Raw genomic sequence first — 14,916 nt, 5'->3', positions numbered from 1 at the left:
CAAAACAAAATTCTTTTGCATAAATGTAAAATACGTTACAAGCGGCTGAAAATTTTATGCAGCCCTCCCCATAAATGCAACACACACACACACACACACACACACACACACACACACACACACAGAGCTGCATGTGCATGTGCAATTTTGTTCTCTGTGTGACCATTTAAAGTCAATTGGTTGCAATACAATTTGCATAAGTCGTTGGTTCGTTGGGTCAAGCGAGAAGACCCTGTGGGCTGGCTATAAAAACAAAGAACTGAACTGTCTAGGAAATTAGCGCTGCACAAAACAAAAGCCAAGTCGCTGCTTGTTATCGATAAATGCAAGTAATGTCAAGCTAGCAAAATAATAAATAAATTTTGTTTCTAATTAATTTGCTGCGAAATTCAGCAGATTTTGCTTGTAAGCATTTTTTGCAAAAAACATAATACAGATAAGTCATTTAAAAATTATTATTTTTGTATGAAATTTAAGTACGTTATGATGCATTTAAAACTGTTTGCAAGTACTGCCGAATGCTTTTTCATTAAAATATTTTCATATTTCACAAAATGTTTTTTAAGAAATTTCTAAACTCAAACACGCTCAAAACTGCAGCTTAAATTATTAATTCGCTAGCTATTTTTATTTAATTTTAAGTTAAATATTTTTAAATTCACATACGCTTTAAAAAAAATATATATTAATTTTATAAATATATTATTAGTGAGTTTTGTTTTTCTGTGGCCATATTCAAAACAGAAAATTACGCTAACAATTTAATAATTTGATAGCTACTTTTAGCTTAACTTCATTTAATATATTTAAAAATAGTTTATTGCCTATACAAAGACTCGTTTCAATATTCTGCTGGCAGCTTAACATTTATAATTTTGATTTGCTGTTCGTTGGCATCAAAGGAATTGCAATTTGAATTCAAAGCTTTGCATTTCAAACAAGATCGATTAGTATGGCAGCAAGTTTTAGTAACTATTCAAGTGTGTATATGTGTGTGTGTGTGTGTGTGAAGCGTGTGTTCTTGTGAGTCATGACTCGCCACGAGCCAAGTGGAGTTGCAACGACGACGTTTTGGCCTCACTGCCCACGCGGTATGTTTCTTTTAGTTTATTTTGTGGAAACTCGTTTGCTTACCACACGAAACTTCTCAGGCCACAGCAGCGAGTTGCAAGCAGCAGCAGCAGCACCACCACCCCCACCAGCGCCCTCCGCGCACAATTTGTGGCTAACAAAGACTTATTGTTGGCAGCATTATTCATCATTCATCAGTTGCAACTTTTACCAACAACGCAGCATTCCAGTTTGGAACGTAGATCGTGGCCTAAGCTCAGAGAGCGAGAGCGAGAGAGCGGAAATTGTCGCGAGGTCCGTTCCCGACTTGAGCATGACCTCCTTAGGGCGTTAACTGTGCTCAGGATTTATTTGTAATTTGACTGCGGCTGCACATCCTGAGCCCCAAAATAAAGAGCTCTGGACCGCCCGCTTGGGCGCTTGGGAAAAAAACAAGTTGCCCATTTTGCATAATGAGTGCAACATACAGCGCTCAGCTCTCCCCCGCGCCAGCGCTTCCAACTCGAACAACTGAACGTGATGTCCACAGGGCGCTTCGAGTCGTGTTTGTGACTCTGACTGGTTTTGCTCGTTGCTCAACATTGGCACAAAAGGCGTTATAACATTTTCATTATTGCCTTATGCTTGGCTGGGGCTGGGACTGCGAGGGGGTGGGGTCTATGTCTATGCCTATGGATCATAGTTTTGGTCACACGATCGCACGCCATGGGCTCAAGCAGCTTATTAGAATTTTTGATTGGGCGCAATTAAACTAGAGCTACTGGCATACACCCCTGCCCCCCGCTCCACCACCACCCCTGCTATGCAGTGCTAGCCCGCATTCCCCTTTGACTTAGCGTTTGCATTTGCAATTCTTTTTGCTTCAGCGTCTCTCATTTTCATTCTCATTCGCACTGCGCTGCATTTTAAATGCAATTCGCTTCAATTGATGCGAATTAAATGAAACACACACACACACACACTCACACACATGGTTAAAATTAAATGCATATGCATGTGGTTCAATTTACATGCTCAAATTGCCTGAATGAGACAATTGACAAAGATGTATTTAACAAAAAGAATTAAAAACAAACAAAAAAATTGTTTGCATAAATTATTTTGATTAATGGAGTTGTAGTCTTTATATAAAATATTAAGCAATAAAATCAAATCGTAATATAGCAGTAACTGATTAGCAAAAACCTTTCAATAACTTCACCAATAGCTTCACCAATTAACGTTCAGCAGCTCTGCTTAACACCAATCACCAATACTGAATTCACCAACATGCAATTTCCTATTCTAATAAAATACACTGCAATTCGTAACTCAACAATATCTAGCGTTGGTGAATTATTAAAATCAACAACAAACTCAACAATTGTTATTGTAATGAAATAATTTATGAATTCGAATTCGAGGCTATAATTCTACAATAACTAGGCGTTGTTGAATTATTAAAGACACCAACAAACTCAACAATTGTTATTGTAATAAAACAAATCATTGAAATCTAAATATTTAAGTGCCTGCTAAACTCTAAGCTCCAAATAAAGTGAAGACACAGTGGAGTTTACTTCAGCTTAGCTCATATTAAATATACTTAATCTTAATTAGTCTTGTTGTACTTACCACTGGGGCATTTGCAATCGTATGTGAGTCCATTGGCACGACATGTGCCTCCATTTTGACAAGGTGAGGGTGAACAAGGCTTATATTTGGTATCACAATCCTTGCCAGTATAGCCAGCTGGGCACATGCATCTGTAAATAGGAAGAGAGAGAGAGGGAGCAACAATATGCAAAATTAATTGTTGTTAAGCAAAGTTTCGGACGAGACTCTTTCATTTTCTTGTTTTTTTTTTTGGGCATAATTGGAACATTAACCGGTTCTTCTATAGCCACAAACAATAAAAGACAATAAAATAAAAGAGTTGGTAGCTAGTAGTAGTTTTTTTTTTTATAGCGCTCTCTTTGTGCTCACATTGATTTTGAGCATAATTCTTGAAAATTGTTTATGTTGTAATAAAAAAAAAGAACACACATTAAACTGCTGCAATGGCTTCTGGCTAACTTGGCCAATTAAGCGCATTTAATTAAATTAAACAATTAAATGAGACAACTGTTGCGCACCTCACACAAGGGACCTGGCCAATGAACCGAGTTAACACTCTCTCTATGAATTTGTTGGCCAACAAAAGCTTTTGGCATAAAATTCCACAAAAAATTGATTTTTGATTGACATGTGAAACTCAGCAGGCCAATGGCCAGCGGCAGTAATAAGAAAAGATCTTTGCGTGCCATCAAAAAGTTGGTAGCAACACCAACACACACACACACACAGATACTTGGGCTATATCATTAGTGAAGTGCACTTCATCGCGTGTATGATACTCATTGAATTTTAGCACATGTTTTTCTTTTCTATCGAGTTGAGAAAACATCAAACTTATAAACTGATTCACACACTCACTTGTTAGTCGTTAAACATTCACTTTGCATATTCACTATACACATTTTACTTGTTTAATGTTAATTGCATTTACTTTGCATATTCATAGGCCAAGCAACATTTATTTTCTGTTTTTCTGTTTTTTATAAATCTTTTATTAACTTGCTTGTCATGCATATTTTATTGTAAGTTGAGATATGCATCAGTTTTTATGTTGTCTTGATTAGAAATGTGTAAAGTTACGAGTACACCCACTTTTCAAAATTTATGGCAACAGTTCAATTAAAGACGTTACTATGTGATAACGGTAATTTTATGCATATTATAGAACAGATTATGCCAGCAGTAAAACGCTTGAAAAAAAAAGAAACGCGTTAGGCTACTGCATAAAATTATCGACTATCGATAATGCATAAGTTTGATTGAACTTGCCTATAAATTAAAGCAGTTTCATGAATTTTTAATAAACAAAAGTTTAACTTTGCAACTTATTCATTTGTACGCAGCTCTAATTCCAAATTAATAAATACAAGAATTATATTTTATGCAAATAAATTGTTAATAAAAATCATTGATTGAATTTATAAGCTCTCAAATATTCTATTAACATAAATGCGATTTAACAACATATGCATATGAATAGTTTAGCGACAATGTTGTGAGCATTAAATCTTTCAAATTGACAGCTTAAAAATATATATACACTTTGAACTTTTATAAAAAATGGCAGTGGCTATGTTAAAGACGCTGAATCGAGTTGTTTGCGTGCGCTGCGTCTGTATGAGCAACAATATCTCAGCAACAATAAGAGCTAGAGCTAACAAATTTGATATATAGCTACTTTTATATTCGCTGCCGATTTAGTTGATGTTTGATATTCAAATTAGCAGCAGCTTTCAAGTGCTATAAGGCGAAACATTTAAATTCAAGTGTATCAAAATGTTGTGCACGCTCAAATTGCATGCATGCTATAGAAATATATATATATATGCTTTGTCGTTTCGATTGTCTTCTTCAATACAGCGGCGAAAACGCTTAGGCATGACTAAGCTTATCGCTGGGCAGTAAATTAACAAGTTTATTTGCCAAAAGTCTCAAATGCGATAACGTTTTATTTATGCATAAACAATAGTTAATATACAATATGCTAAATGCTAAACAGTGGCCACCACCAATAGCCCATTAACTGCTCAAACTAAGTGCCGCAAGGTGAATTTGAAATTCAAACCGACAGCAGATCATCAATTCGTTAGTTTATGAAGCTTTTTAGACTAAGCTTGGCTCCAAGCTAATTGCAATTTATGTTAACGCCAGAGTGGCTAACTGGGTTACTGCATACTCTATATATATATATATATATATATATGATCGTAGCCTATAAATTAAAGCAAAAACAATAAGTAGGAGAGCGCTTTGATCGAAACACATGTTCACATCGCACTTTTCAGCTTGAATGAGTTAGTTGCTTGCTTGCTTGGCTTTTGTTTGGGGGGAGGGCGGGGGTGTGGCTAGCTAGCGAGCTCGGCTAATTTGTGTGTTTCAAATTAAAAATGCAAATGAGCAAACGATATAATTTAATTTACATGTCGCTCGCTGCTTGGCAAGTTTGCTTTTATTTTATTTTTTCGGTATTTCGTACCGGAAATTTTCTTTTATGTTGTTAGCCTTTTGTATAAGTATTTTAATTAGACTGCAAAAAAATACAAAAACAACAAATACAATGCTGCCTTTTGTAGCATTTGGCAATTTGTTAAAATTGAAACTTGTGTGTGGTTTTGTTTTTTTTTTCAAAATAAAATCAATAAACTATTTTAATCGATTTGTTATGCAAATGGCGATTTCATAAATTATTAGTTTTAAATTGTCATTAATTTGGCGCACAGCCGCAAGCACAACAAAAAAGGAATTGCTTTAATATGCAAATAGCCCCACCAAACGATTTGTTTCAAGTCTTAAGCTGCGGTACAATGTGTCTGATCTTTTCTGGTTGTCGAACAAGCAACCAAATTTGCACTTGTCAATGCATTGAGTTATGACAGCGCCCCAAAAGTGACAAAAGTACAAGCGTTTAAATTAAACCACGACAACTTAGTTGCCCACAAATTAGTAACAAGCCAGATGCGCCTTAACTCAATTTGAAACAAAGCGACAATTTAGTCATGGCAAACGATAATACAAAGCTCGCTTATTATTTTTAATAACAGTTTATAGCCTCTTCTATTTTTTATACATTTATTACTCTTCCAAAATATGTCTAGAATATTTTATCTAAATTCTGTAATGTTTTTTGTTGCTCTTCAATTTTTTACATATTTATTACACTCTAAAAATATCTGTAGAAAATTTTCTGAAATTCTATAATATATTATATATTTTTTTAATCATATTATTCTTTTATATTAAAAGAATCAGCCTGAAGGCTTGTGCTGCTCTGTCTATACCAATTGTACCATAGAATTTAATTCTAGGCTACAATTTAAATAAATAAAAAAATAAAAAAATTTAAAAGAATATCAATGAAATCATATTAAATTAACGAGATTAATTTTTCTGTAGCATTTTTTTTTTTTTAATTTTGTAATCAGTTTAGTTGCTCTGCATATATTTTTTATTCATATTATTTTTTTATATTAAAAAAAAATATGGTGAAATTCAAATTTATTTTAATTAACGAGAATTCATTTTTGAATACTAATTTCAAGTTTCCAGTACTCTCTTTGCTTTTAATAAGAACATGGTATATACTTTTCTATTTTTTTAAACTTTAGCAAGCTCTAGAATATTTTTTTTTTGCTTTCCTGAATATATATATATATTTTTTTTTAATTTAAAAAGTGTTGAAAAATGGGAAAGGTCTCCTAGCGCTAATAATACCAAGAATATTTCCATAAATTCTGAGTTCATTTGTGCTTAGCGGAATTAATTAATTATGTCGTTCATAATACCAAGAATATTTACTAAATTCTTTTTTTTAATTTTCAACTTTTAATTTGAGCAAATAGGCACATTTTTAATTTAGTGTAAGACTAACATATGACTCAGACTGTATTTTAAATTTATCAATTGATTGCTTGATTTTCTTCAAGTGATAAGTGGGACTTGCTACTTACTGATAGGAGCCATGCGTGTTGACACAAGTGCCGCCATATTGACAGGGATTTGAACGACATTCCTCGACATCCTCGGAGCAGGTGTGACCCGTGAAGCCAGCCGGACAGTTGCACGTAAAGCTGCCGCTGCCGGCGAGGGCAGTGCAGGTGCCGCCATTGCGACAAGGCGAGCTGGCGCACAAGTTTTGCGTCTCGCAATGTTCACCTATGAAATTGATTGATATAATTAATAGACACTGCCATTGACGTGGTTGGTGCGTAACTTACCCGTATAGCCATTGGCACAGAGACAAGTGTATTCCTGCAACGTTTTGAGCTGACAAGTGCCGCCGTTGAAGCAGCGCGCCTCATCGCAGGCATTGGGTACCGCTATCTCGCAGAGCGATTCCTCAAAGCCAAGCGGACAGAGGCACGAGATGCCGGGCCGGCCATTGCGAAAGGCCACCTGACAGGTGCCGCCGTTCTGGCAGCGTCCATGTCCCGCCAGGCAGGGATTCCGATGCTCACAGTAGCCGCCAACATATCGTGTATCGCAACTGAAAAAAAATAAGCATTTAAATAGTTTGCGTGTGTGTGTGTGTGTGTGCAGTTAGTAGATCAGCTCTTGATAATGGCGTTTGCATCTATCTGGTTTAGCGTCAGTTCGTTCAGTGGTGTCGGCAGATTTGCGCCTATCGATAAGTTGCTTAAAGTGTTAAAGCAGCTGACAAACTGACAAAGTTGTCTCATTTCCGTTTGCCGGCCCAAGCAGCAGCAGCAGTAGCCAAATGACTTTCACATCAACTTTAAGTTGGCCACAAGTAAATGTAGCTCGTAAGTTCATTTCGAGCACTTCTTAAACATTTTTGAAAGCGATTGCATTTAAATCTATTTATTAAGAGTAACCAACAAAATATTATGCAACTTGTATTCAAAATTTAGCACTCTAAATATAAATTAATGCATTTATTTACTTAAATTTAAAATGCTAAATATGTTTAGATTTTAAATTGCTGAATTAGTAAATTTATTTAAAACATTTGCACATTTATTCAAATAAATGTGTTTATATATTTAGCTTTTTTTTATAATATTTTTATTACTTAAAATATGTAAGCGAATTTTGCTTCATAAATAATTTAATAAATTTATTTATATTAAACTGCATTATTATAAGAATTTATTTAATTTAAAGTAATTTATTTTATACAATTTACTAGCATTTATTTTTAGAATTTATTTATTAAAATTTAGAATATATAATTAAAATGCATTATTTGAAGAATTTATTTAAATTAATAATATATTTGCACATATTATTAAAGTAATTTATTTTATATAATTTACTAGATTTTTTTTGAATTTATTTATTAAAGTAATTTATTTTACTAGCAATTTTTTTTAGAAATTATTTATTAAAATTTAAAATATATAATTAAAATGCATTATATGAAGAATTTATAATATATTTGCACATATTATTAAAGTAATTTATTTTTTATCATTTTTTTAGAATTTAATTAATTAAATTCAATTTAGATTTGCTAATTTCAGCAACAAGTCTGATTAAATATCTGCCAGCTTTAATTCTATGCTTATTTTTTATGCATAGCAGTTAAGCAGTTAATCGTAATTATTAATAATAGACTTGCCCACACACAAACGAAGAGAGAACAATAACAATAACAAGCGGCGCACATTAGCGAACCAACAAATGAGCAAAGTAATTGCAATGCAACTTCAATTGGCAGCGCTAAGTGCAACATGATGATGTTGAATGTTTAAAACATTGCTTAAAGTTCGATACGTAACGACAACTTGCACATTGTTGTTTTCCCTTGAGAAAACAATTTTTTTCTCTATCTCTCTCTCTCGCTGCGTCTTTTTTTTTATACGGTAATTTGTGCGCGATCTTGATTGCATATTAAATTTTCATCGAAGCCAAAGTCAAAGCCAAGCAATGAGAAAATTACACGCATTGCCAGCAGCAGCAGCAGCAACAGACAAATATGATGTATAAGAAGAAGCAGCAACAGCAACAGCAGCAACAGCAGCAACAGCAGCAGCGATTGCAGTTGCAATGAATAATCATTAAGGCAACTTTGGCTTGGTCAGTGCAGTCAAGTGTTAATGTGTGCAAGAGATAGAGCGAGTGAAAGAGAGAGAGATAGCAAAATGGCAAACGGCATTTTCGCTTTTGGCGCTTTTGCCCACGTACCGTTACAAGTGTGTGAAAATGCTTTAGATTTAGCATTAATTTGTAACAGACACACAGACACACATAACCTCACTTTTAGCAATAGCCTAACCTCACTTTTAAGTCGCTTGCAGTTTGCTGGCTTGTCGATTGTTGATCGTAATCGTTGCTGTTTGCTAAATTAAATGACGTTAGGCAAAACAGTTAGCAACATGTTGCTGCTGCCGAGAAATCGATGTGCGGCAACTTGGCTGCTGACTGGACGATAGTTGGCTGCTGATAAGCTTCACCTCAAACTCTCATTCAAATAAGGTGTCAGCTGTATTTTTTTGTGTCTTGCTGCTATATTAATGTAATATAAATTATACTACAACTGCAGCTGGGCTCAAGCCGAGCCAAGTTGCAACCTTAAGCTGCTGCGGCTGAGCCCAAGTTGAGTTTGTGGAGCATTGTTGTTGCCCCATTGCTAACTTGTTTTTTATAAATGTATGTGTGTGTGTGTGTGTGTTGTGTTGTATTGTGTGTTTGTCTAAGCTGGCTCTGGCGTTTTCAAACGAAATGCGGCGCAGGAATAACAACAACAACAAAATAAATGAAAACGTGACTCGCATTGGCAAATAAAGCAAAAGTATCCCAAGCGTTAGCATTGGACAGGGTGTGTTTAACTTGTATATGCATTAGTAGTATGTGTATGTGTGTGAGCTAGTGATGTTGGCGTGATACACGCGTGATTTACCACAAGCGGTGGTGAGTTTTGATTTTTGTTGTGCTTTATGCATTTGAAGCAATTGCATGCAGTGGTGAGTTTTGCATTACTCAACACAAGTGTGGTGAGTTTTGATTTTTGTTGTGCATTATGCATTTTAGACGCTTAGTAGCTGTTTTGCGTGTGTGGTGAGTTTTGTGCGCTGTGGTGAGTTTTGCAAAAATGCGTAATTGAGCGCCTACTAAGCTTTAATAAGCACAAACTCACACCCAACTGCACTTGGGGCGCAGCTGTGAGAAAAAAAACCAACTTCTATTTTAACATAAGCGTATCATATTGCTGACATTTGCAGTTTGCGGTCAATAGACAGCTAGCGCGCGAGTGTAAGAGCGAAAGAGAGAGAGAGAGAGAGCGCAAGCATATTCATAAAGCATAATTTTATTTTATGTGGCGGCATTCACTTGGCTTCCAATAGCTTCTCACGCGCGTAACCGCAGCAGCAGCAACAGCAGCAGCTTTAACTAGTTGGCAAACTGTGTCTGCCACGTCTGCAGCTGAAGCAGTGCTGCATGCCACAGATGCAGCCACATTGTACATATTTATGCGTATAGAGCATAGCAGAGATGATTTAATGTCATCGCCCGATGATCATTCATTTTGTGATCTGCGGCTGCGGCCTAAAATGGGCTAAGCAACGCCTCGTCGCTCACTCGATCGCTTATGTATCTAATTTCTGTAGCAATTCACACGCTAAAGTCAAAAAGGCAACATATCAACTTATGCATTGTGTGCTTGTATTAGAAAAAGAAAATAAACAACACTTTTGGGCAGCAAGTCGCTGAGACTTGGCGCCTAATCAAGACATAATTTAGTTAAGCTGCACTCATTGAGCTAACAATGTTGCAACAAAGCGCGTTGACTGTTTCAGCAAACTGTCTGATCTTTGATCTGATCCCTAAATGTTATCAAAGCAGTCAGTTCGTTCGGTTTATCAGCATTGGCAGTCAAAGTTCGTTTGCTGATTGCAAAAAAATGCGCTTCGTTTGCTTATTCTAAACAATATTTTGCTGCTCAGCTCATATTACATACAGCTGTGGTCCTCAGGTAGTTTTCATGTGAAAACGAAGCAGCAGCAGCAGGTGCAACATGCACACAAAGTTGTGTCTCTCACTCACTCTCTGTGTGTGACTTTTGTTGTCATCTCGTCAATGTATTTGTTGAGCTGCATTTCACCCCAGAGCTAGAGCTAGAGCTATTCAATATGTGTCTGTCTATTTGTTTAGCAGCTTCAGCTCAGCAGCGCCCATTTCCATCATTTCTTTTTATTATTATTGTTCGTGCACCGACAGCAAACAAATAAAATGCGTGACCCCACGGCCCAGCTACGAATTTTCCTTTCCGCTCTTTATTTACTTCTTTTTTTTTTCGTCGAGCTGTCCATCTTACAATTCATACACAAGCAGTCGTCATTCATCCCAAAAATAACTTGCCGCATTTTTCTCTTGCTGCTGCGTTTATTTTCATTTCTTTTCAGCGTCGCAGGTAGCAAAGCGCAGAGCCCAACAACAGTGAAAAACTTCAAACAAATATATATATACCATATAGGTCTGACACCAGCTCGTCAAAATGCTGCACCAGGTAGCATATGAGACGACCTTTATGCCACCAGCAGTTGTCAACACTTGCAACAGCAACAGCAACAGCAATCGCTGCAGCGTGTTGCACAAGCAACGCTCTTGCCACATATACGCAGTCGACAGTCAGTCAATTCGTGCGTCAGTCAATCCTATGCAAGTTAATTAAGATTTACGTATCTTTACTTTTGTAACTGCGCTTGCATTTTTTAACTGGAGCGCAATCAACAGTGCGTTGATTTCAATCCCAACTGTTTGCATAAGAGTTAAGACAGTTGTAATTAAAAGCTATCGCATGCTTTTGATTGAGTTATCGATAATTTGTTAACATAGCAGCTGCAATTAAAAACTATCTGACTCTCTAAGTATAGTAGCAAACAATAAATTGCATTATCGATAATATCGATTGCTTGTTTTTAGGCTATAGCTAAGGCAACAGTAATCAAAGATTTGAAGTACTCTAAGCACATTGTTAAACAATCGATTGCTTTAACGTTACTATCGATTGTTTTTTAATTTAATTTGTTAGACTCAAAGCTAAGGTAATCGTTAATATCGATTATTTTTATTATAATAAAAAGCTGCAAAGCCTTAACAAACAATCAATGGCACTATCGATACTATCGATTGCTTTTATTTTGAGCTAGCAACGATATATAAATAACTACACAATTTTTAGCATAAAAACTATCGATAGCCATAGCTATGTGCATCAATTTCAGCTTAAAGCGTTTACAAAAGTATTTTTAAGTTTAAAACGTAACTCAAACTCACTTTGATAATTCATAATATTTTGCTCAACTTAATTTTTAACTATCTTGACATGAGTTTAACGCTGAGCGTTAGTTTGGCAAGCTTGTGACATATATATGGCAATTGAAATTGCTTAGTTTTTATTGTTGTTGCAGCGCATTAATTAAAATGATTATAATGCCAAAATATGATGGCGCAAGGCATGAGGACGCAAGCTTGAGAAAATTACTTGGTGGCATATGAAGACGTTGCTGCTGCTGCTGCTGCTGATGATGATGATGACGACATGAGCGTAAACAATGCTAGGTTTATGTAATGCATTGGATGCTGACGACATTTCACAAATAGTTAATTAAATATTTCGTAGTCGCTGCTGTTGCACTTGCATGCTACATGTTGCGTGAGAATGCGGCAACTTAATTGAGTTTCAATAAAACGTTTTAATTTGAGCAAAATGCGAAAATCAGAGACTGCAAAAGTCGAAAGGAATTTTGTACGCCAACGCCTTTGACTAAAAAACCAAAAAAAAGGGCGCGCAAAATAAAGAGCAAAAAGGATTGTTGTAGGCATACAGGTTTAGTTATTGCGTATGCATGTATTAGTGTGTGTGTGTGTAGCAACAATTTATGACCATTGCTGGCTGCTGTATAAGGCAAGAATGTAAAATGCAAGCGGAATGCACAATAAAAATTCGCTACGCTCAAGTCTCAAAAGTCTCTGCGGAGAGCAAGAGAGCGCCTTGGATGTGGCAAAGACAGTTGCTGCTGCTGCTGCTGCCAGGCAGCTGTTGATCTAGATGGTGGGGAAGCTTGCAACGAGCAAGCAGCAGCAGCAGCAGCAAAAAAAAGCAATCAAAGCAGGTTGCAAACAAGTTTGACTGGAGCAATCTTTTGGCTTGACTATAGCCATAGCCCTCTGCTGATAAAAAACAAAAAAAATAAAGCACATAAAATCGAAGGATGCGCATCAAAATGGCCGCCAGCTGACGCGTTTTGCGCTACGCTTCAAAAAATGTGTCATGCACTAACTGTAACTTGAACACACACACACACACACACACACATATGTGTAGTAGTAGAAGCAGCAGCTCAGCTGCCCATTTGCTACTTAAGAGAGATTAGAGTGCGGCGGCATTTTTGCTTTCAAGGCATTTTCATTGTCATTTCCTTTTGCTGTGTGCGCACCCAAGTTAGAAAACTTAGTTGTGTCTGTGTCTGTGTCTGCCGCTGCTTGTGCTTAATGATGAGTTAATTAATGTAATTGCAGCAAGCGAGCTTTGGGCCAGGGCAGCAACAACAACAATTTTGTGCTGCTGCTGCTGCTGCTTCTACGTTTTTGTCAGCAGGTAAAGGCTAAGACGCCGGCTTGCAGGTAAAGGCAGCAGCCAAAGCCCCAAAGCAACTAAAACTCTGAACAACAAAAGGAAAGCCAAAAAAACTTATATATATATATATATATATAAGCAGAACATTTCAAGTGCAAAGCGTGTGAGCCGAGAGTTGAAATAAATAAAAAAGAAAAAAAAAAACTTGTGCGGCATTCAGCAGACGTCGCCGTCGTGTGGGGAAATGAAATTAAATGGAAATATACGACATGGGCATTAAGCAACACACACACATACGTGTGTGTACGTCTTTTTGTTTACTTATGTGTTGGTGAAACAATGAACTGAACGAAGCTGCACAATAAATAAATAAGAGAGCAAGCAAACGAAAGACTTAGGCAACAAACTTTTCGAAGGGCTCAACAACAAAAATTGTACGAAACACAAAAATTCTTGGCCTGGTCTGGTCTGCAGCGCTTTTCAATTTCGTTATGCGCGCTGATTGATTACAAATTTATTTTTTGCTTAATTAAATTAAGTACTCAATTTAAATTCAATTAAAAGTTAGCAACATTACTTCAACTTCTTTTGCATTTAAGCATTAAATTTTAAAAAAATAGCTATAAGCTAAGAACTAAGTTTAAAGTTAAATTCGATAAAAAATTAGCAACATTTGCAAACAAATTCATTTCAAACAAAAGCATTAATTTTTGTTATTTTATATTAAGCAACTTTAAGCATTTTATGTGCTTTCAATAATTGATAACAAATTCTTTAAGCATTAAATTAAAAAATAAATTAGCTAAGCGCTAAAAATTAATTTTTTCTTTAGCTTAAAATTAAATTCAATACAAAATTTGCATTTATATTAAACAAAGCATTTGTTATTTTATATTAAGCAACTTTGTAGTATTTTATAAGCTTTCAATTGAAAATTTTCTTTTATATTTTTAAATCTTAAAGTACCAGCAGTCAATAAATTAATTTCTGCAGCTTTCTAAACTGTAAAAAATTATACATTTTTTTTGCTAATATTTATACAGCTACAATTGCCTGACAAAAATACAATAATAAAAAAAAAAGGGACAGACCAGATGACTCATCTGTCTTGCACAATGACGGGACGAACATGAGCATCAAAAATCATCAGCACGCAATTTCAACAAATTTTTTTGCTGTTGCTGCTTTGTTTTCTTCTAGAGTTTGGGGCCACATCAAAGTAAAAATTATAAGCTGCCGCATATTTTGCGAATTGTGTGTGTGTGTGTGTTTTTTTTTTGTGGGTGAAGCTTTGCTCATTAACATGTCATAAACCGCAAGTGAAATAAAATTTATGAATTTGTATTTTCTCGAGTCGGTGAAACTATTTATGACCAACAGTTGGGCGCTATATATGTTAGGCTCCATTGTTCTGTTAACGCTCAAGTGCATAAAAAAAAAAACGAAAACATGACATTTGACAATCTATGCGTTGAGCTCCAATCAATGCAGATCGAACAGTTTTTGGGGCTAACATAAATAAAAAAAAACGTTGCAAGCCAAAGCTGATTGGCAATCAAGTCAATTAAACAAAAAGTAACTAGAGAGAGAGACAGAGAGAGAGCGCACAAGATTGCATCAAAAAGAGTGATTGGCTAAAAAGCTCGTGAAATTTGCAAATTTGCAATTGCTAAACAAAAATTTCGAGGTTTGGCTAGAGAGACAATCAG

The 14,916-nt window shown here is 35.7% G+C and overlaps 1 protein-coding gene across 1 annotated transcript in view; it reads right to left on the bottom strand.

Annotated features, from left to right (window-relative positions):
* LOC108606575 (neurogenic locus Notch protein) overlaps positions 1–14,916 on the bottom strand; it is a 50,354-nt gene that overhangs the window by 21,273 nt on the left and 14,165 nt on the right. The window contains exons 3-5 of the mRNA XM_017996795.1: positions 6,882–7,150; positions 6,615–6,819; positions 2,686–2,816 (exon numbers count right to left, since the gene is read on the bottom strand). Of these exons, the coding sequence (XP_017852284.1) occupies positions 2,686–2,816; positions 6,615–6,819; positions 6,882–7,150 (605 nt within the window). The remainder of the gene's footprint in view (positions 1–2,685; positions 2,817–6,614; positions 6,820–6,881; positions 7,151–14,916) is intronic.

Source organism: Drosophila busckii, chromosome X (genome assembly GCF_011750605.1).
Source record: "Drosophila busckii strain San Diego stock center, stock number 13000-0081.31 chromosome X, ASM1175060v1, whole genome shotgun sequence".
Taxonomy (NCBI): domain Eukaryota; kingdom Metazoa; phylum Arthropoda; class Insecta; order Diptera; family Drosophilidae; genus Drosophila; species Drosophila busckii.
The sequence above is the reverse complement of the archived record's forward strand: the minus strand, read 5'-3'. Positions and strand labels throughout refer to the sequence as shown.